The sequence below is a fragment of the Hippichthys cyanospilos genome, chromosome 1 (genome assembly GCF_059441005.1).
Source record: "Hippichthys cyanospilos isolate Australia breed blue-spotted pipefish chromosome 1, RoL_Hcya_1.0, whole genome shotgun sequence".
NCBI lineage: Eukaryota > Metazoa > Chordata > Actinopteri > Syngnathiformes > Syngnathidae > Hippichthys > Hippichthys cyanospilos.
The window spans coordinates 13,991,740-14,014,592 of record NC_142369.1 but is presented as its reverse complement, the minus strand read 5'-3'; the positions used below and the strand labels follow the sequence as shown (position 1 = coordinate 14,014,592).

Below are 22,853 nucleotides of genomic sequence, written 5' to 3'. Positions count from 1 at the left end.
TGATAATCACCTTTTAGTGAGGAAAGAAAATGCAGCATAGCCTACAGTATGGTTAAGCAGGGACAGTGTTGAATAATGAAAGGAGCCAGCAGACACTTTGCCAGGTGCTTCCTCCGGTCACCATCTGGTCTACAATCTCTAGACAGAACGACTCAATCAAACCCGATTTCAAAACTCGGCCTGTAATGAGTCTTGCACCTCCCTTGATTACACTTGTGTTTCCCTCCCAAAGCATCAAAGTGCAAACTGATCAGAAAGTTATGTTTCATTTGCAGTTTTCCACCAACTTTTGGTGACACCATCACCAGTCCTCTGTTGTGTGGTGTGTTTATGCGCGTGTGTGTATGTGGCCTCAAGGGGGCGATGAGGCCCTCTGCGTTTACAGCATCCTAGATTTAATGTTTTAAAGAGAACATAAAGCTGCACAGAATGAAATTACAGATCAGTAAAAAGACTACATTGAAAAGGAGACGACCGTAATTTCTTGGTCTCAAGGACAGCTCTCATCTGTTTGCAACAAAACACTTTTGGGCCAGACAAATGTGCTGCACCAAATAAATAAATAACTATAGAAGGTGCCTTGCAATACGCGAGACCCGACTATTTTTGCCGACAGCTGTGACGCTCAGAGCGGAGCTACAGGGTGGCTTGTCACTCTTTGGCCACACCACACCTTGAGGAAGCTTTTTACATCTGTGATTTATTTTTTTTTCATTTTTACATGCATGCAGTATTCATAGACTTGATACTTTGCCACAAATGCTATATATTAACAGTGTATTTAAAGTTACATAACAAAATAAATGGAACTCTGACTGAACATGGCATGGTAGAGATTCTCTACCATGAATTATTCTCAAGAAGAGTATAATAACACCGTCAGACAGAAACCATGGAAATGTTGGGAAAATGTTAAAATAGAGAATACTAGAGAATAGTTCACATGCACATCACGGCCACCCTTGCCCCCCCTGTCACCCTGACTACCCCATGGAAAATTTTCTGGCTACACGCCTTGTGACAGCATTGAAAAGATACACTTGTAATTGAATGGTTAACAGCTACAGTTTAATATGCAGTGCAAATCTGTAATTTCAAGCATGCAAAGTGGTTAGCTGGCATTGGCAATACTCCGTCACCAGATACATTCGCCAGACAGTCACAAAATTTACTTGCAACAAGAGCACTATAAGCAATTGTCTGGCGATGCCTGACGAACCTTTGCGACATTGGACCAACCCTCATGATCCCACTGGGTTAGGGGCTAAACAATATTTGCGTAAAACATTTATGAGATTTAGAAAACATTTAATGAATTTTTCAGTCAATTTAGGTAAGGGGTGTTTAGCTCAGCCAATAATAATGAAACAATGTATCATTGGCATCAGGTCCAAACCTCACATATTTAATCATTTTTTCAAAAATCTTTACTATCTGAAAATCAACATGTGTGGGCGCTATTCAAAAATACATATGTATTTTGGGGGTTTACTGAAAACTAAAGCATTTGGAGATATGAGGATTCTGCCCGACACCAGCCTTTTTTGAGGTTTAAAAGATTCCAGTCACCATTGTGGGTTTTTGTTTTATTAATAGAGTGATACCATATTTTCTTTTTTTATTACTAGAAGAGTATTTAGGTAATATGACTAAATTTCAAGCCTTTGGTCATTCAGGGGCAAATGATGGCGAACTGTGTTTGAATTTTGGTCATTCTGGTGGTACTTGGAGAGCCAAGTGTTTCTGAAGTGGTACCAAGCAATTCTATGCGCTGCGTTTGAGACACACATTTCATTTCTTACTGTGGGTATGCTCCTGCTTCACACTATTCTAAATAGCTGTCTGCAACTGTTAACATCTGTCATATTTGTCTGCTTTGTTTGTACTAATATGTTTGGAAAGTAACATTTTTGTCAACATTTGCGTCAGTAATCCTTTTACCGATTGCCGGGTCCATTCGGCGAACGGCTGAGCTGCGATTTAATCGGCCTCCTCTGACAGCACCGTGCTTGATAAATGCCAGTTGCTATCGCGTCTCTTTTATATGCTGCGTTTGGTGGCGAGCATGCGCCACAGAGGCCGTCGAGTCAACTGATGCAAGGAGGAGGAAGTTGGCCGCTTGCGCGGCAAAGAATCACCCCTGCACATTCCACTACCCAAGCTAATTAAAATAAACTTTCATTTGGCTCGTTAATGTACACACTTTCCCCTCAATGTGATTTGCAAAGGGGAAAAAAAAACGAAATTGGCTTCTGCAAGGTTCTCGCCAATTTGTGTGGACTCAGTTCAACACCTTTGCTAAATAAGTTTCTCAAAGGAGGTGCATCGCTGATTAAAAAAAACACAGAGCGATGTACAGCAGCTAATAAGACATACAGAGTGCCAAGGACTAACTCATTACAGCGCACATAAGCCCGACTTCAGGAAAACTTTGAAAATTGGATCTAAAGAGATTAAATGGATGACTGGGGGTATGAAAGTCATGTTGCATCCGCTTTCGCAGTCTTCTCTAAAGACTGATGCAATGCAGACAAAATGTTCTAGCTTTTGTGACTGCAAATCTGCTGGGCTTCCCCAATGGAGGCTTGTGACAAGCAAGTGACGCATCATCATTTAAGGGGTTCTATAAAATAATAACGCCTTACAGCCTCTCACAAGACTACATCTCAAGGCGTGTAGAAGCAGCCAGGGTTCGTGACGTCCACAAATTGAAATCCACAAATATGGCCTACTGAACTGAACTGAGGGAGCAATTGAAGACAACAACAAAAAATAATAATAATGGCAAAATAATAGAACAGGGGTTAGCATTAATGTCTGTCCGTGAGGTGACAGTAATCACCGTCACTCCGCGACATCAGTCAATAAACCATCCAATGAATTATTCAGCCCATTAATCTCATTTCCTGGAGAGGAAGGAGGAGGAAAAGGCACATGTGCCTGTTTGCTTTCTTGCTGCCGCTTAGATGAGATGATCAATTTCAGCCACGAGCGTTCTCTCACTGGAGATGAAAAACGTGTTTGCAGATCACACAATGTGGAAGGAACAGAGGCAACATCCAGGTAGAATTTGGAGCCTGCGTGCTACACCTGTTGGAGCCTGTGTAGTATTGGGCGGTAAAACATTTGAACCGTAAAACATTCCGCCATGATCTGATTAAACTGAAAGTTCAAACTTTTTGCTTCAATTCAATGAAATTTGTGGTATTTTTGGTATGGGTTTGAGCACTTTGATCTTTTTTTTGACAGGCATACAATGTTCTTAAATATACCTGCCAGTTAGTGATATTACCTGCATATTTAAATTTATGCAGGGATTTATTAAGTATATTAATGTAATTAAATAAATAAATGTAATCAATTAAACAGTGAATAATTTCATTTATTAATAAAAAATATGTATTTATTGAACAAAATAAATGTGCGGTAATTATTGGGCCAGACAATCTGTTTGAGGTGTTGTGTCTGACAAACTGTACCTGACAAACTGATCTGTACATTAAAAAAAATAAAACTGTGATGCCAATGCTATTGTTTAGCATGCCAATAGTGTTTTGCATTGTCTGTTAACATTGAACTAAACAGAAGTATCTAAAGCAGGCAAAACTCCAGTATGTTTAAAATACGCGACTAACTCTCAGCCTATAATTGCCTCATTTTTGAGCATCTTCAGAAAACAAATTAATCACAGTCCAGTCCAGTAAGAATGAAACAAATATGCTATTGGGCTAATGTAATGTTTATATAGTTTGACAATAAACTTCAAATCGGAGCAGCAATGAACAGCTTCAAACAAACAACTGGCCTTTTTATAAAGAACTTTACAGATGAAAGGATCCATGGCATACTTTGCGACATTGTCTCCATCTTATTAGAAAGCGCAGGTGTGCCAAATGTTGTGTGAGCGGTAAACCTTAAAGCTACTTAAAAGCTAAAACGACCGGTGTGCTGAGCGCAAAGATATTAAATGGCGTCAGTCTATCAATCTGCCAAGCAGAGAGGACGAGGGCATATAGTTGAGGCTTCTATTTGAAGGCAACAGTCAAAGTTTTCAGCTGGGATTGGATGTGTCATCCACTTGTTATTTCAACACTGACTGACTGCTTTCTATTAAAAGTCCATCTGGCAGCTCCCCAGCTTGCGTCTCCCCGCAGACCTCCAGAGTCACTGCAGGTGCATTGTTAATGCCATTATCAGCTGAAGGACAACTTAACAAAGACATATCCAAGTCTTCCTGACAGATTCTTGCTGCATTTTACCCTCTCTGCTGTGTTAGAATTGGAAAGCAACACCATTGCAGGCAAATTATTGTAGCAACCACAGCACTTGATAGGCATTCAAAATTTTCATACTTTTTTTTGACTTTGGCCATTGGAATTATTTGATCAACTATACTGAACTATACTGATTGTGTGGATAAAAGGTTAATGCAACGTTCCTTGTCATATGGATGGATTTTTGGTGTATGTAAACACAAAAACGAACTTGCGATGCGATACAAAAATCACTAAATGATGCGAAATTTAGTGTCACCCAAGATTCATTCTGTTCCCGTGACAGAATTTGATCCAGCAGGTCAAAAACTTATCGTATCCGGTTCAGCAGTCGTCTTGACTCACTATCATCTGACATTCTCAAAACGATTGTGAAATTTAACAGAGTTACAGCCAATTATCAGCAGCTTGCTTCGGTGAGGCCAGCTTCCTAGGCCGAGTGTAGCCAGCATCAAGCCACTTACTGGATGTCTTCGTCTCAGCAAATTATAGACCCATCTCAAACCTATATTTCCTTACCAGTATTGTCAAGAAAGTATAGTACTTTCTTGGACTCAGGTGAACTTTTTGATAAATGTCAATCAGGGTTCCGACCTCATCAGAGTACAGAAAATAGATCTTATTGAATAAAGTCCTAAATTATATGACTGAACACTGACGGGGGAAACGTCTTGGGTCTAGTTTTATTGGATCTCACTATGGCGTTTGATACGGTCATTCATAATATACTGTTATATGGGTTGGTCTAATGACCATGACATGTGGTGACCCTCAAGGGTGAATGCATGGACCCCTTTTGTTCAGTTTGTATTAGTTAACTTTGGGTCAAAAGTTGTAATACACAAATGTGGGTTGTCATGGCTATGCTGACGAACACGTGGCTATAAATATATGTCCCCAAATGACAGCAGTTCCATTAACAGACAAAATTAATAACTGGATGAATCAAAATTTCCTTCAGCTAAACCAAAACAAAACTGACATTAAATAAGGACTGCTGTTGGAAAACAGTTTCTGTTTGTTAAGAAACCAAAAACAAGGTTCAAAATCTTGCCGTGCTCATACCCAGACCTCATTTTCAGCAGCCACATCAAACAATTTCTACAACAAATTGTCACCAGCTGAAAAACAAATGCAAATGTAAGGGGAGCATGCTTAAGTGACATTAACTCTGAGTATGAATAGGACATGATTTGGAACTTTGTCTTGGGTGTCTATGTAACAACCGCAGTCCTTTTTTAATATTTGTTGTATTTTACTTTAGCTGAAGGAAATTTTGATTCCTTCAGTTGTTAAGTGAACTGCTGTCATTATAGGCCATCATGCTAAATATAGCTGTGTATTGTCAGCATAGCCATGATAACCCAGAATTGCGTTATGGAGCATTTGACCCAAAGATAACACTCATAGACTGAACAAAAAGAGTCAGAGAATTGACCCTTGAGAGACACCACGACATCGTCTTTTTATCATATTCAAAACGTGTAATGGTCACAAAGTACTTTTTTTTAGATAATATAAGATAATAAACTATAAGTGTACTGAAATTGCTTCGACAGCTACTTGCTCCCTCCAATGTTTTAACAAAAACGGCCCAATGATCGAACAGAAGAACTCACCATGTTAAGCTTGAGTTCCATGTTGAGAACACCCCCGCTGTCCAGAACGGGCATGAGGTTGATAGCAAACACGGCAGCTCTGTCAGGTGGAATGGAAATGTTTGGACCGAAGAAGACGTAGAAATGCACTGAGAAGGTGTCCAGCTCGTTGCGAAGAGTGGGGCGGATGGGCCAGCACTTGTTGGTGTCGGTTGGGGGCGTCAGGTACACGACGCCGTCCTCCGAGACTTGCAGGTGTGAGGCATTGTACCACGGGCCTCCTGGCGCTGCCGCCGAGAGGCTGTCGGACAAGGAGAGCGCCATCGCCATGCCGAATGATTGCGGCATGTTCATGGATGAGCCGGCCGGGGACTGCTCCTTGGACGCGTTGGACTTGGTGCAATCTAAATAGGAAGGAGGGAAAAAAACGACAAAAGGGAATCTAACAGCTGACAAAACATTTGCTTAGCCAGTAAGCTTCCTAATTAAATTAGTCGTTCACAGAAAAAGAAAATAATAGCTCAAACCCGGAAACAGAAATGTGCCATCGGCAAAACCGGAATTACGTCTATCGGCAAGACGACAAAAATATCGATGCTCATATGTGTGAAAAGAAATTTATGACTAAGTACTGTTATGTTGCCAATCTGCGTGTACTGCTGCACCATTTGTGTTCAAGCCCTTTTCAGAGGAGTATACTGTGCAAGGCAATGTCAACTCACTAGCCCTAGCAGCAAAAATTGTGAATGTTCTGAATAACAGAAAACCATGGCAGAAATAAATCTTAGTTTACCGCATAGTATTGGAACACGAACGCCTTGGTACACATTTATTTTGAGGTTGTTCCCAGCAGCATGTCAAGGCGTAACAGCTTAACTAGTCACTGTACTGCTACTGTTACTGCCTGCTCCCAATATAAACAACACAACATTGTTCTGAAATCACGTTCAGTCACCATTTCAGGGCATTAACAGATGACTTAATTAAGATAATATTGATTGACGGCACCTGTCTGCTTCCCTGGTTTAATGTTTGATCAGCTATGGGCTCCACTCGAGGTCGACGTTGGAGATGTGCAATTATATTCAACTCCTCTGTGTGGCATAAAGGAAACCTTCACAGCAAGTCTTCGCAGTACAGCGTCAGGTCTGTTTGGGTTAATTGTTTTTTTGTTGATGTTGTGATTTTCGGGTTTCTGTTTTGGTGGGGTTTCTGTTCACTTCTGTTCGGGTTCATGTTATGTTTTCCTCGTGTCGGTCTCGTTAGTATAATTTGTTCCACCTGTTGTCCACGTGTTCCCGCCCCCGTGTTTCATCCAATCGGTTTCCCCTGCCTCTTGTTCCCATCCAGCTGTTGTGTGTTTCCCTATTAATTTACTTGTATTTATGCCCCAGTTTTGTTTGTTATTTGTCTCGTTGTCATATGTCGTTGTCCACCTCGCGTTGCATTTTCCCCAGTCCACCACCAACTGTCTCCCCGCTGTACCCCCGGGAGTGGGATTTTATTTTGAGTTTTTGGTGCTACTTTGTTCCCATGTGACATGACATAGTTTTTTTATGTTGTTGTGAAAAAAATGAAAAAAAAAATGCAAAGGACTTAGATGAAAGACAAAGTAACAAAGAAACACTATAAATATATATATATATATATATATATATATATATATATATATGTGTGTATGTGTGTGCGTGCGTGCGTGCATGTGTGTGTACTGTATATATACTAACCCCGAACCACCTAAGCCTAGCCCTACCAAAAACTGTCAATCGCTGCACCCCTGGTTTGTAATGGTCTTCCAAAGGTACCGTGAATTTGGAGGGTAAAAAAGAAAAAAAAAAACATGCGATCCTATCAATTCCTAAAATTGGCACTTGGTAGATAAAAGGATAATTTCAAATAAAAATATGTTCTTAAGATGAGCGACATTATTCCACTGTTTTTACTCATGTTTTGCCATGGTACCATTTCAGTATTTGTATTGATGTCTTTTAAAGTAAATGCTGGGCATTAAAAAAATAATAAAAGTTGTCCATTCATAATGTGTTGGTCATTCATAATGAAAAAAGTTCTTTGGTCTTCCGTGTTTGTAACAGTTTTTCATCAAGCAAAAAAATAAAAAAAACTTTTTTACTTCTATTTGAATACTCAATGTTCAATTTGAATTTTCTGAAGGACACCTGTATACCAAAATACTTGATCGTTGCACCCCTACCGCTGTTTACAGTGAATTGAGTTGAATCAAGTTCAATGCCACCATGCAACGGTTGTGCTGTTTGGGTTGCCAAGCCAAAGCCCAACGGAGGAAAAAAACATATATATATAAAAAAAAATTTGTGGAATGTTTCTCGAAAAACTTGTTCGGATCACACAGATCTTAAGGCACCACTGCATTTTTTTCCATAGAGAATTCATGAGGTATTTTGAAACTTCCAGAGTATTACATGCCAGTTTACTTGAGGCGTCGTGGTAGGCGGGAGGGTGAAGGCAGGGGTGGTAATCCATCGCAAGTCCTACACAAACATCCAATAACAGCCGGGGTTATTGTACTTGCAGTATTAAGGCGCGCTTCGCAGAAAAGAGTCGTTTGCAGATCATCCCCTTCGGCAGGGCTTCTTCTATGTAAACAGGAAGCCTTTTAATGAGACAGAGATTCACAGTAATTGCGAGCAGTGCGCTTTCACCGAGCATAAAGCGCCCCGTTGCAAAAACGGTCATGGATGGCAACAATCAAACAGCAGCCGATACCCAGGAGATAAAATTGCAAAGGTTGTTGAAGCTCTGCCTCCGTTGAACAAATGTTGTCTACGCATGGGTTTAAGTCGTTTGTTCGGGCCGCTAAACCCCCCATAAAAGACTACATATTTCGGGCTTCGGTCAGTATAACTAAAGACTCTTGACGAAATCTACATGCGAATGTGAGCGGGTCAACAGGAGGGGGTCGCGCTATACCGTTTCATAATCCAAAGATTTGGTTTACACTCATCTCAAATGCAGTCAGACACTCTGTTAAATGCCAAATAAATTCTCTAGTGAGGCTACAAATCTGCATGAAATCTGCTGCAAAAACAACAATAATACATGATGAAGAGCAGCCTGGTTTCACTCCTTCCTGTTTGGAAAGTCTAAGAGCTCCCACAACAAGCCGTATGATCCTGAAGGGTTCTTCAATTTAAGCCCACGAAAGGTCAAGTAAGATCAGCCTGGTCCAGCAGGGAAAAGACATACTGTGAATAATTAGTGCCTGCGTTGCCATGGTGACAAGGTGCACTGTAGTACAATGTCGAATAGAGGGAGGGAAGTGGACTTCCCGCAGATTTCTCAGCCGCCCCAGCCCCCCGCAGGGCTTAAGAGGTGCAACATATCTGCTCTTTTGCAAGCTAAAAACAACTTGTAGCACTAAAGTAAGGGACGAAATATTATGGTAACACATGAAGACCCCATTTTCTGCACTCTAAGGCTGGGTTTGGACACTTTCTGAAGTTCATTTGGGAAAAGTGGACGGCAAAAAAAAAATTGGGGGAGGGGGTGTCACACTGTTTACAATATGGCTGTTTCTGTTTCGGCTTACACTGCAGATCTAGCAGTTGAAGATAATGAATGGGATTTCAAAAGGGAACCATTTGTACTGATAAGAGACACAATGTTAATCATTTAAATGCATTTTTGCCTCATTGCTAACTTTATATTGCTCAATTATTTGCGTTTGTAGATATATCTCGTTGGGATTGGGAGGTGGGTAGGTGGTGGGGAGCGGAAATGATTTTATTCCTATAATACCATATGCTCACATGCAGTTTAGCAGTTTCCAGTCTTGCTTTTTTTTTTTTTTTATGATTCATTTTCAACAATGGTGTGCTCCCTAGTCGTCTCCCAGTTGAGTCCACTTTAGCTCAACCACAGATGGTGTGATCTGACATTGATGTACCTTGGAGTTTAATTTCTTTGGAGCTTGTTCCGCGTTCTTTTGTTACCATTTATACTATCCATCGCATTTGTCATCAAATTTCTTTCTGCGGCCATGTATAGTGAGATTGTCTATAGTCTCATTGGTCTTATTTTCTGAATAATAGGTGAAATGGTATTCTGACTACATAGCAAAAAAAAATTACAAATTCTGTTCTAAAAATTCTGTATTTTAGAGCTGTAATTTCAATACCATGATACCATAATACATCATATATATATATTTTTTTTTGCATAAGTGTATCATATCGTCAGAATCGTACATCGTCCCATGCCTAGCTTGTAGTAACTGATTATATTCTCCAATAATACAGTCCTAGTGCTTTTTGGGAAGACCTTTCTTTCTTTGCTTCGGGATGCTCCATGTTCAAAAGTCTTTGATGAAACTCCACTAACTACCAGTGAGTGTTTTTAAGCACACAAATAGTATCAAGCATTTGGCCACAAGATGATAAACCAAGACAAGTGATAGAACCCTACGTCAAGATGGCCTTTGTATACATAATTTATTTTTCAAGGTACAGTGCTGCCTTTTCTACTTTGCAATAACTGAATATGATTTTTGTCAGTCTTTTGTTATTGGAAAGGCTCCCAAACTTGCAGTATCTGGTTTTTGGCGGCGCATCATCGTGACACTCACCCGTAACCTGCACGCCAATGCGAAAATAGACGTTGGCGTTCGTAAGGTATCGCTCCACCAGAATGTAGTACCACTGCTCCCAGGCCGGCACCGAGGCATCCAGCTCACAGGGGCTCCACTCTCGGCAGTCGAGGGCGCTGGAGTTGTGCACTGGGGGCGCCCGCGCTCTTATCTTCAACACCACGGGACAAGTGTCGCTCTTGTTCTTAACGCCGCAGTTCAACAACTGAACCTTCACCTTTGATATGTAATTGGGCACAAACACTCTGCACACGCACAAACACACACAAACATTTTTGGTACTATCAGTGCAGGCTTCACATGAGAGGATGCAACACAGTTACTGAATTGTAACGTCACTGTTCAATGAACAGCATCCACTGAATCCATTTTCTATTGCGCTTGATCTCAGGTTTGCGCGTGAGCTGTCGCGTATTGCAGCTGGCTTTGGGCAAGTGGGAACATAGACAATGGACATGTCGTGAGCACAGGGCACAAAACACATAAAGGTAAAGTGCATACAACAAAGAGAGTCACACTATGTGGTTTTAAAACAACCCCATAGCTTTCACCTTAGGAAGGGTTAGGGTTAGGTTTATTGCTAACAAGCAATGCAAAACGCCATTGACATTCTAACGGTTAGGATTGATAGATGGAACACACGGTCGATAATAAAGGATGTGCTCTTTTGGTTAAAATTTTGTTTTTTGACTATATTATTACGTTGTTTTTCCATTTATTTTTAGGCTGTATTGAACTTTCCTTCCATGCATCAAATCAGTATTGAAGTTTACATCTTTACAGTTATTTACCTACGGCTGATGCCTGAGTTTTGTTGAGAAAATGTTCCAAATGCCCCCCAAAAGCAAATGAAACAAAAGCAAATTAATATAATCTTCCTGGTGGATTAAGTTAAATCCCAATTAATATGCACACTAAATAATAACTTTCTGGGCAGACATCTAGTAATAGATCTATATACAGTATCTTGGGAAAAGTCATCACAAGACTGACTTACAAGACCCAAAAAACATCATTAAAAAACAAAATGTAAAATACTTCATATTGCTCCTTTGACACTTCACTTTTACAGGAAGCAAAATCAATAAAGGAGCGGAGAAAATTGCATTTTGTAATGAACAAGTTGCACTCCTAGACCACAGCAATAAGCTAGGGGAGCCAACTGAGGCAAATAAGGTTTTATTTTTTATTTTTTCCCTTCATAGTGCAGAATGGTGTGGCTTGAGGTTACAAAAACAACGAGCAATTTCCAAAAAATATATCCAGACTTTTCAAGGAGTTCAGCAGAGGTTTTTTGTCTTTCAATATTTCAGCCGCCACATCGATGTTAATTGTTTGCCCGTGTGCCAATGGAGTTTCCCGTTGTGCGTTAGCGTTAATGTAGCAGAGGCTATGTGTCTGTTTAGTTTGACTGTAACCTTCAGCTTGCAGAGGTTTTTTTTTTTTTTTTTTATTCATGGGTATTTACTTATTATATTTGCCAAACTTCTACTTGCTGTGACATGAGTTGAGTCAACTCTCACCATATAGCCTTCAATCTCAAATTTACGCTTGTCAAAGCAAATCAACAGTATGTGTCTTGTAAAACTCAAGTTCACTCAGTTTTAGCTCAAGTCATTATTGTTCCTCAATACCAAAAGCACATACTGTATGGTGGGGTTTTTCAACATTTAAGTTCCCTTTAGACAAACCTGACATTTCTATTTTAATCCTGTATATCCTCCTTCATTCCCATCAAGATGCCAATGGAATGTTTCCAAATAAATAGAATCTAATCCAATCTAATAACGTCAGGAGTGAACAATTGGATGAAACTCAAATTGACATTGCAATTGTAGTAGCAAAAATAGCTGCAATTTGAAAAAAGATTTTTTAAAAAACTGCCTCAAGTTGTATGTAAGTGTGTATATGTTTCTACAGAGAAATAAACAAGCACATTTTATTATATTGATGGTAAAAAGCACAATCAGATTTTTTTTCCAAAAGTCTTAATGGACTTACTTGTAAAGAGCAGATCTGTTATGTGCAGGGATCATCTGGTCAATGAAATATCCCGGATACAGCACCGCGACCCCAACAAGCCTTTGGACAATGAGCTGAGGCTGGAAGAGATACTGGCACTCCTCAGAAAGACCCTACACCAAAAGGACAGACACAGACAAACTGGATTTCAGATATGTCTTACAAATTGTGCTGGACTTGAAAGATGGCAAGGGGAAGATCTTTATCATTCAGACCATCTGCCTCCAAAACCACGAGAGCGTAAAGTCTATCTCAGGGATTAATAACACATTTGGGCCCCCGTCCCTCCAGCGAGCCAGCCAAGGAAACGCGCACCCCCCGTTTGACATGGTGCCGCTGCGACATCCCATTAAAGTGTCATGTACGTCAATCTGTGACACAAAGCCGGCAGTCTCCTCGCACGATCAGCCGCCAAATTAGTTTGAAAGGGAACAGAGCGTCACAAGTAGGACAGGTGTGAATGCCCAATGAGGTCTTTAGTTCCTGTCAAGTGATCGCTAGCCCTTCTCTCTGTGTATTCGTGATTATGTGGTATGTCATCCGTGACCCTTTGATTGATTACACCCTGTCAGTTGACTTTAAAAATTCAAAGCACGACTTGAAGGACTATTTAAGGCCTCTAATTCAGTCAGTCACACGTTCATTTACCTATTCATCCATCCATCCATCCATCACCAGGTTGCATCATACTTGAGAAGCTAACAAAACACGTCAGTTTCGTTTGCTAATGTTAGCTCATTATGATGAAAATACTGCTCATAGTTACCTGAGAATATTAAATGGTCTTTACATCACTCCATTCATAAATATATACATCAGGTTACAGTGTCGATAAGTTCACAAGAAGCTAACACACTCTCATTAGGCGCTATTGCTTATATTAGCATGTTAAGCTAATAATGCTAAAGCTACCTATTAACTATTTCTATCCAACACCCTCTCATCAGGCTCTATTGCTAATATTAGCATGTTCTATCTATCTATCTATCTATCTATCTATCTATCTATCTATCTATCTATCTATCTATCTATCTATCTATCTATCTATCTATCTATCTATCTATCTATCTATCTATCTATCTATCTATGTGTCTGTCTGTCTGTCTGTCTGTCTGTCTGTCTGTCTGTCTGTCTGTCTGTCTGTCTGTCTAGCTCGCTCACTCGCTAGCTAGCAGATATTGTACATCCATCCAAGTGAAACTGAAAAGATTTTTTTTTTTTTTTTTTTTATGAGGGCAGCTGTATAGTACTGTGCTGCTTTCCATTCAGCAATGTAAATCGCTACTCTACCAAAAAGCCCAACAAATGAATAATCAAAAGTTAAGTGAGTGGGAAAAATGAGTCTGTGTCAGTGTCGTTTTGTTACTAATAAGAATCTGATTGTATATCAGGGCTACCACCACGTGGGAGAACAAAGACGGATGGCCAGACACTGGGCTACACAGTCGATATCTTTCACATCTCATATTGCCTCCCATTAAATCCCTCATTGAACGCAGAGCTTTGCATGATGGGTAATCAGGAGGCGGCGCGCTGGGCTGATAAGCAGTTAAATCAGACAGTATTAAATGGCACCATTATGTGCCAGGCTAGTTTTAGTCAATGAGGTTGAAACTGTAAAAATAAATGACATAAACATGAATGACGAGGTGACATGAAGTGGGAATTAACCACATTTCTGATCTTACTAACACAGGCCCGGTGGCTAATCTTACAACAATAAGTTATAGCATCATTAAAGAATCAGCTTTATTACGATATTATAAAAAGCACACAGTTTTGGCTTTTTCAAATGTTTTCTGTACAGTTCTACACTTATATGTTTTCTATTTATTCAGCATTTATTATGTTAGTCATAATATTCATTCAGGCAATATGAGGACCACCCCAGATATTAGCGGTGGTGGTGTGGTTCACTTTTTTTTACTAGTTTTTTTCAACTAGTTTATTATGTCATTAATATTATTACTTAATTACATTCATCAATTCTTATGGCTGAACATTTGAAATCATTTATCATTTTAAAAAATACTATACAGTTTAAGTTAGGAGCCGTCGCATGATCTTTTTTTTTCTTTTACAAATGTGTGAATAGTTTTAGTCGCTCAAGAATAGGGTGAAGCTGTAAAATGAATAAGACATATGAATGATAAGGAGACGTGGACCATGCAACATCACCTACAAACAAGCTTTTTTTTTAATATTACCGATGACTATAGCAGGATCATTACATTTTGTGTGTGTGTGTGTGTGTGTGTGTGTGTTGTGTGTCTGCGTGTGCAAGCGGGCATGTATGCATTATTCCTCGCCTTGTGTAAAATAGCCTCAGATAGCAGAATTTAGAAAAAAGCTGAGTTTTCCATCATTTGCGTCTCCAAACCGGGCCAATTGCACGTCTTAGGCAATTTCCGAGGACATTCATGATTTCTTTTTTTTTTTTTTTTCTGCGGGGATATTTTACGAGGGCCGCTGGAGACCACAAAGGAAAGCACAAGCAAACACAGAGACGGTGGCGGCAGGTAAATTGCCTGCAATGGAAATCAGCTGGTGTTGATGTGACCACATAGACAGACGCGATGAGATGAAGAAAAACTCTTCAGACACGGTTCTGCCTCTTTAGCTTCTGCAGTACTAGCCAGAATACTAATCTCTTTGAATACGTGAGGATTTTTCTTGTTTGTAGGCGAAGAAATGCCAAATGGGCAAAGGGAACCTGAGGCTGTGCAAGAAACACAGTGGGACCCCATTCATCATGGGGGAAACATTTAAACCCATCTGGAAAAAATAAAATAAAAAAAAACTCTACAAAAAGATAAATCTACCAGATTTAAAAATACCTATATATATACCTATACCTATATATTTTAAAACATTATAAGCTAGCGATGGCGTTCAATAATTTTGAACAAAAACGATGCTGTTCTTATCTCAAAGTTAAACATCTCAAACTTAAAGTGTGCCACCATCTAGAGGTCAAGAGTGGAATTGCACCAGATGTTTACATTGTTTGAGAAAAAATACTTTCTAAAAACTAATACTTTCTAATAAGATAACATCACTACCAGCTAACTTACAGCCAAAGCTAAAACATAATAGCATCACAGCAGCATATTCGAACACATGATTATGTTTCTATCTGGAGAGGAAGGAGGAATTTTTTATCAATAGGTGACCCAGTCTATCACTTTTGGTCCAATCAAAAAAATAATAATAACTGCGCAGTCACACCCCGAAAACGCTCCTCCCTCCAGAGCTTTATGGACACCACTGCGGCTCTGACAGCCGATCATAAAAGCAGTCAAGCGTGGTTCTATTTTAGTCGTCAGAGAAGCGACTGCGTATGAGTGGGACGGCGGCGTGGCGCACACACACCTGACACTTACTCACGATACACAAGATAATGAGCTTATAATATCCCAAATTAAAGATCATCAACCCAAATCTGCCATCTGCGCTGCGGTGACTAATAATCTTAATGGTTTATTTATGAAAACTATTGTACCATGGAGTGCGTTACTATGGCTACCTGTTGCTGTGCTGTAATACTTTTTGATTAGTAAGGTCATGTGCTATGCAGAATAAAGACTGCAGAGGAGACGCTACATTCAAACCAGTGACCACAAGCTGTGATTGAGCTGTCACTAAGCAACAAATGATTCAATTACAGCTAATTTTGTCCTTGGAGCTGGATTCATTTGACATAATTACAGGCGTTATAAAGCTGTTGTCTAAATGTGTGCGACTCTCACGCATCTTGCAGCTACTTGCATATAATGCAAAACCATGAATATTTGAATTAGCGTTTGCACGATGTTATGAACGATATATCAGTTTTTAAGTGTTAACTTTGGAGAGTATTTTAACTCATCCAGGGCCATGGACGAGAATTCTCGTCTTTTAAAATAATAATAACAATAATAAATAATACAATTTTGGTCAAAAATGTTTTTTTTATGGACAGGAGCTGACACTCTTGATTAATGCTGAACTAGTATAAGCCAATTGAGCACTGTAGTCATAACTGTAATCATTGGATGGCAGTGTTTCCACACTTATAACACAGCTATTATCCCCATGCAATTCAAAGTAAAGAATGGAAATCAAGCTTTCATATGATACCACTCATGTTTACATAGACATAGCACACAATAATCTGTTGGCCCTGAAAGGTGAGTGGAAATGCTAAAACATACTGGCCCTCTAGGTTTTCTTTTCCAGGGCACTGAAAGAGTTAAATGTTATAAATTTTAAAAACAAAATAAACCGAGCTCATTCAGTTCTATTTACTTCCAGCGGTAGCTGAACTCTGTTAATTTTGCGACCAAATAGAGAATCATCAGCGAGACAAAGATAAAAATAAACTTTAAAACTACAGTAAAGCTTTTGAGAGTTTTCTCAGAGTTTTCAGACTCAAAACAGACACAAGATGTGTAGGTGGAATTGAGGAGTTCTTCGAAGTATTGAAGTAAGGCTCACGCCATCCCGAGTTGAGGTCAGCGGAGCCCCATCTCCACTGTATACAGTGTAATGGTGCACTGCTTCCTCCTCCTGAGATGCCGGATGATGAACCAGAATATCCTCAAAGCCATCTGGAAGTCGTTTTCCATGGGCTCACTGAAATACTCCAACACCTGAGATTTTGCCTCGGCGACCGTCAAAGTTGCACTCGGGTCTGTCAGTCGGTGCCTGTTAGCTGCCCCTGATGTGCCGCAGGCCAAAATGCCTTCTTCAACTTGATGGCATCCCTTCACACTGGTGTCTACTAAATATGGACACCCTTATGTTTGAACATGGTGTTTGTTAAGTACAATCTGTGACGACCACATTAGTCCCATAACATAGTACCACTCAGGTTCAGATCGGGGGGGGCATATAGCTGATTCTTACACACACACACACACACACACACACACACACACACACACACACACACACACACACATATATATATATATATATATATATATATATATATATATATATATATATATATATATATATATATATATATATATATATATATATATATATATAAAATCTTAAATAATGAAAATTCTGTTTTGAAGCCTCTCGATACTGTACGCCATTTAATTTATCCATTCAATCCATCCTCCACTGATGAAATCTTGATGCAGAGACCTGCATTGCCACACACCATTTGTTCAGTCACATCACTCAACGCACGGCTGCCGACAATGTGAATTTTTTGTTACGAACCTTACCTTGACTGAGATCTTTCCTTCATCCTTGGGTAAATGCGCAGCCAGAAACCAGTCGCCGGGGAGCGGACTGGTCACGTTGAACGCCCCCGTGGTTCGGTTGGGGAGCGTCCAGGTCAGAGTCACCGCGAAGGATCCTGGGACGACCGTATCCCCGGGGAAGTGAGTGTTCAGTGGGTTGATTACCGGAGGAGCGCCGGACCTGAAGTACCTGTCAATCACAGGACATTTTTCATTATTACTTCCCTGCTGGAGTTGGTAAACAAGGTGGATGTCAAACACTCACTTGCCAAAATATTAGGACACCACATAACTCCCGGGAAATGGGCTGCTAGCTGGCTTCAGGCCAAAGTCAACTCAGTTGTGATGATGTCAATTCATCAGTTTATGCGTGTGTGACTGCATGTTTCGAACATGCGGGGATTTGAAGTTGGGCAGCAAGTGTGATGTCATGCATTTGAGGGAAATGTCGCATTTTAGACCTGCTGCTGATCCCCAGCTCGCTAAATGAACGGAATACTTTGCTTCTGTATTATTCATGGCATGATTAGGGTCAAATTGAGGGGTCTCACAAAACCGTTTTTGAAATGTTGTCAACTAAAACCAAACTACAACTATCACAGATAGAAATAAATGACTATAGATTTTAGTCGCGTACGTTTCATCAAAAACGGTCCAAATGACTCAAACTAAGATGGCTGCCAAAAACAACACTGCTGGTGGTGTTTCACTTTATATGTTTTACATTTGTTTGAATATTGTTGCTTCACGGTATCAAATGTGAAATAAATAACAACTAGAGAAAACCTGGAATTTGGGACTACCGTCACACCGTAGCGATTCTTTTTACGTGGGTTCGCTGTTATAAGCAAACCCCTTGAGGGAAACCATAACTATGATGTGGCCTGTGATAAAAACAAGTTTGATACCCCTGGGGTAAGAGAAAGTATCATAATAGTAGGTCATGGCTTGGAATACGGTATAGGAAATAGTACACGGTAGTACCTGCTTTTGCTAGTGAAAGTCTTTCTGAATATTAGTTGCAAATATTTGCAAGTTTGGAGGGGAAAAAAAAGTAATAGACTTACACAGTAACGTTGCGATTGGGGCAGCTATCTCCAAAGGTGCCGCCTTGTTCCTTGAAGGTAATGAGGTTCCATACGGCCATCATGGTGTCTTCAGGCAAATTGAAGTGGAACAATTCCACACTGGCAAAGGAGTTGAAAGCACCGAGCTTACGAGGCGTTCGGGTGAAGTATTCAGTCACAAAAAGGCAATCTGCCAAGGAAAGAGAGCAACAGTAGAGAAGATGGATGCAATCAACATTGGAGGATTTTTTTCCGTAGCTAAATCTTATCTATGCATGTAATCCTATACACCAGGGGTTTCAAAACATTTTTTTAGCTCAATCTTATCTATGCATGTAATCCTATAGACCAGGGGTTACAAAACATTTTCCTCTGCGGGCTGCTTAAAGAAATATGGAAGGAAGGATGCAAGGGAATTTTTGAACATTCGTCAACTTTAATACATTAAGCAGATGGGATAATGCCCAACATGGCAAATCCATCAGGAAAATTGACAAAATTAATATTTTATTCCTCATTCCGTAAACATGGTAATACACTCTTCGGTTACATTACTGGCCATCTCAGTGAAAGACATCATCTGTAAAGTAGCAATAATATATGTATACGGGTAGTATACACTTTAAAGCATTATACATTATACCAATCCAATATGCAAATGAGGGACAGGTATTTTTGTCCAGTGAGTTGCCATCTACACATTCTGCTGTAGCTTATTTGTGACTGAATGCTTGTGACTTTAGAGGAGCTGGTTACTCAGGGAATGAGAGTTGGCAGACTATTAACCAGTTAAACCGTGTGCCACTCTGTGTCGCTTCACTTGCCATCAGTTAGTCTGTAGTGACAGAATTTGGAGAAAAATATTTACAGCAAAATCCTGCGATGAAAAGAAACTGATGTATGATATAAATATCCCTCATACAATGAAGCTAGGGAGTGCAAATCATACAAACAAAAAAATCGAGCAAACAAAAAAGGTAATCAAACACAAAAAAACAAAAACACCTTATGGAAGCACACAAAAAAAGAAGCAAACAAGAAAAAAGACGCAAACAAGAAAAAGGACACGCGCCAGAAACAAGAAGCAAACAAAAAAAAAGGATGCACGTGAGTCTTTTTTTGTTTGCTTCCTTTTTCATGTGTGCTTCTCTCTTGAAATTATGTTTTTTGTTTGCTCATTTTATTGGTGTGTTATTTGCACTTCAGGGCCACTGTACAAAGCCACTAAAGGCAAAGTGCAATATGGCAAAAGATGACTGTATAAATTGTGTTTTAAGTCTAATCTATTAAATAAATTATATGAACAATATTCAGTGGGCTGGCGAAAAAAAATGTGCAGCAAGCCACCAAATCCGAGTTTGGATAGCACTGGTATATTTTTTTTTTTTTTTTTAAGGCAGCTGTGTGCATGCGTGCTCACTGGCGTCCTGCTTAATGTCAAATCCTTGGATTACACCCAGCCGAGGCTCTGCATATAAAAGCAGCAGATCAAGCGACAGGTGTAATCTGCCACATTATCCGCACGAGCCAGGCTGGCATTTAACTCAGCCAGCAGGTGGGCAGCAAAAAAAAAAAAAAAAAACAGTTAAAAAAAAAACCATTTAATTGCAGTTCACTGCATCTCCTCTGAACATTAATAAAAGGATGCTAAGATGTCTGCTGCTGGCCCCCATCGGAACGTCGAGGGATAAAAACCAAGGCACACACTCAGCAGTCTGCTCTGACATGTACTCGTAAAAGGAGAAAAATTACCACACACACACACACACACATATATATTTATAAAGCATACGCCAGCGCTCTCACAAGTAACCTTGAAAGCTAAAGCCCAAGAAAGTGGGGAGAATGAAGCAATTTTGTTGTCAAGAGCTAAACTCTGATCCCATATGAAGATCCAAACTCCTGTTATTGTGCGCTGATACTCCATTTCATACAGAAGCTTCCTATACATTCAATTCTCTCCTTCAGTAATCAGCAGCAAGGAAAATACATGCATTCAGCTAACTCGCCGGATTCAAAACGGAGAAAACTATGTGATTTCTTCCAGCCACTCAAATAAAGCCGATAATGATAGCGTTAGTTTGCAACTGACAGATGAATGGGCCAATATTCGCTTTTTTACAAAGACGAGACAAAGATAATGATGTTCAAGCCCCGCCTCCAGAAAAATGACTCTCCTTTGTAAAGTTGTAACGTAATTACTAAAGAACAAAGTATTGTAAAACATTCAAATGTTCTGACTGCTATGTTTATTTTATTGATCTGAGCGCTAGGGGACCAGAAAAAAAAGTTATTTTATTCATTCATTCATCCTCTAAATGCTTCCTGGTCTCTGCAGTGCGTAAACTGGAGTCATTCTTTGAGTAGTTGTCAGATGTCACTTGATTTGGGTAAAGGCACAAGCACAGTATGGGCACTCAGTCTCGATGCGAAAAAAAGTTCCACGTAAAGAAATTAAGCTTAATAAAGACATTTCCAAACCCTTTCTAGGCTTTCCATGACCTTGTCTGATTTGTCCTTGTCTAATAAAAGTTTTGTTGTGCCCCTGAAGGTAACATTGCAATTACAGACATTCTTCCAGTGAGATTTCCTGACCAATCCGAGCACGCTTTTACTTTATGATCTGGGGCTAGATCGAAGCAGCCGTATTTTGGGCTCCATATTTCACCCTGCCCGCCGGCCACCGTCCCGCCGAGTCCCTGCCCTCGTCTGCTACATGGCTTTCTCCGTCTGACCTCGCCAGCCCACCAATTGCTTCTCCACCTCCTGTCTCGCCACCTGCTCCTTGTCGACTCATTTGTTCTGCCGTTGGACGAATCGAAGAATTTAGCATTCGTACCCACGAGCTAGAGAAACTTCTCTTTAATTGTACTCGCGCTTTACAAAAATTCCCATGTTTTGCCAAGGTTCCGATCCAGGGGTAAAAATTACCCATACTGATGAGGTACCAACAAATGGGTTATCAGTATAGTCGGTATAGATGTGGTTAAACTGCATGCTGATTTTATTTGCAACACCTTCTGAGAAGAAGAAGAAGCAACTTCATCCTGCTCTGGGTCACTCATGCGATATGTTTAGCACAGCTTTTCTACCGGATGCTTTTTCTGACGCAACTCACACATTTTTAAGCAGCTTTGGAACCAGCAGATGACGTAAACGGTCCTGTCTAGGGAATGCATGTTGCCATTTGCTCTGATCCAAAAAATGGTCTGAGTACCCAAAAACAATTATTTGTGGGTAATTCATCTTGCCCAGCTTTTTGGGTTGAAGGAATAACCCAAAAAAAATGAGGTCAGTCCTTTTTTGAGTTTATCCCAACTGTCTTTCGAGTGGATGTATCTGATGATGGCAGACCATCCACCTTATGGAAATTTGAACCACTATTCTTACAACACTGGTACATTAAATTTACTCCCAACTTCAGTACACTTCAAAATGGCCACCACCTTCCGAGGACTCAATATGCAATATGCTGGGTTGAAATAATTAACCCTTCTTTGAGTGAAAGTGAGCCAATCTGCTCAAAAACTGCAACAAAAAAAAAACAGCCCAGCATTTTGAGGGTGTAGAGAGAGAGAGAGGAAGGTATACACACATATATGTACACACGCACAAACACTATGCGTTATTTATGAATATTAAAGAAAAACTTCCATCAACCAATGACAACGGAACACACAAGGTGTACATTTAATCTGCTCAAAATCCACAAGTGAGTGGGCTAGGAAAACAACCCAGCATCGTTTAGACAGTTAGATATGTAACCCAGTCTTCTCAATATCCACACCAAACCAGAGAGTGGGTTAGTAAAACCCAGCATTTTTTCTGGTGTATACATTTAACCCATTCAGCTCCAAATCAAACCACCTAGTGCAGGGGTGGCCAAGTTCGGTCCTCAAGAGCCACAATCCAGACTGTTTTCAATGTATCTCTTCAACCAACACACCTGAGTCAAATCAGCATCGTTATCAGGATTGTGCAAAGCATGCTGATGAGCTAATCATTTGAATCAGGTGTGTTAGTTGAAG

The 22,853-nt window shown here is 40.0% G+C and overlaps 1 protein-coding gene across 1 annotated transcript in view; it reads right to left on the bottom strand.

Moving 5' to 3' along the window:
* tmem8b (transmembrane protein 8B) overlaps positions 1 to 22,853 on the bottom strand; it is a 46,454-nt gene that overhangs the window by 22,358 nt on the left and 1,243 nt on the right. Inside the window, exons 2-6 of the mRNA XM_088431412.1 lie at positions 18,826 to 19,015; positions 17,741 to 17,948; positions 12,498 to 12,631; positions 10,476 to 10,741; positions 5,894 to 6,276 (exon numbers count right to left, since the gene is read on the bottom strand). Coding sequence (XP_088287538.1) covers positions 5,894 to 6,276; positions 10,476 to 10,741; positions 12,498 to 12,631; positions 17,741 to 17,948; positions 18,826 to 19,015 — 1,181 coding nt within the window. The remainder of the gene's footprint in view (positions 1 to 5,893; positions 6,277 to 10,475; positions 10,742 to 12,497; positions 12,632 to 17,740; positions 17,949 to 18,825; positions 19,016 to 22,853) is intronic.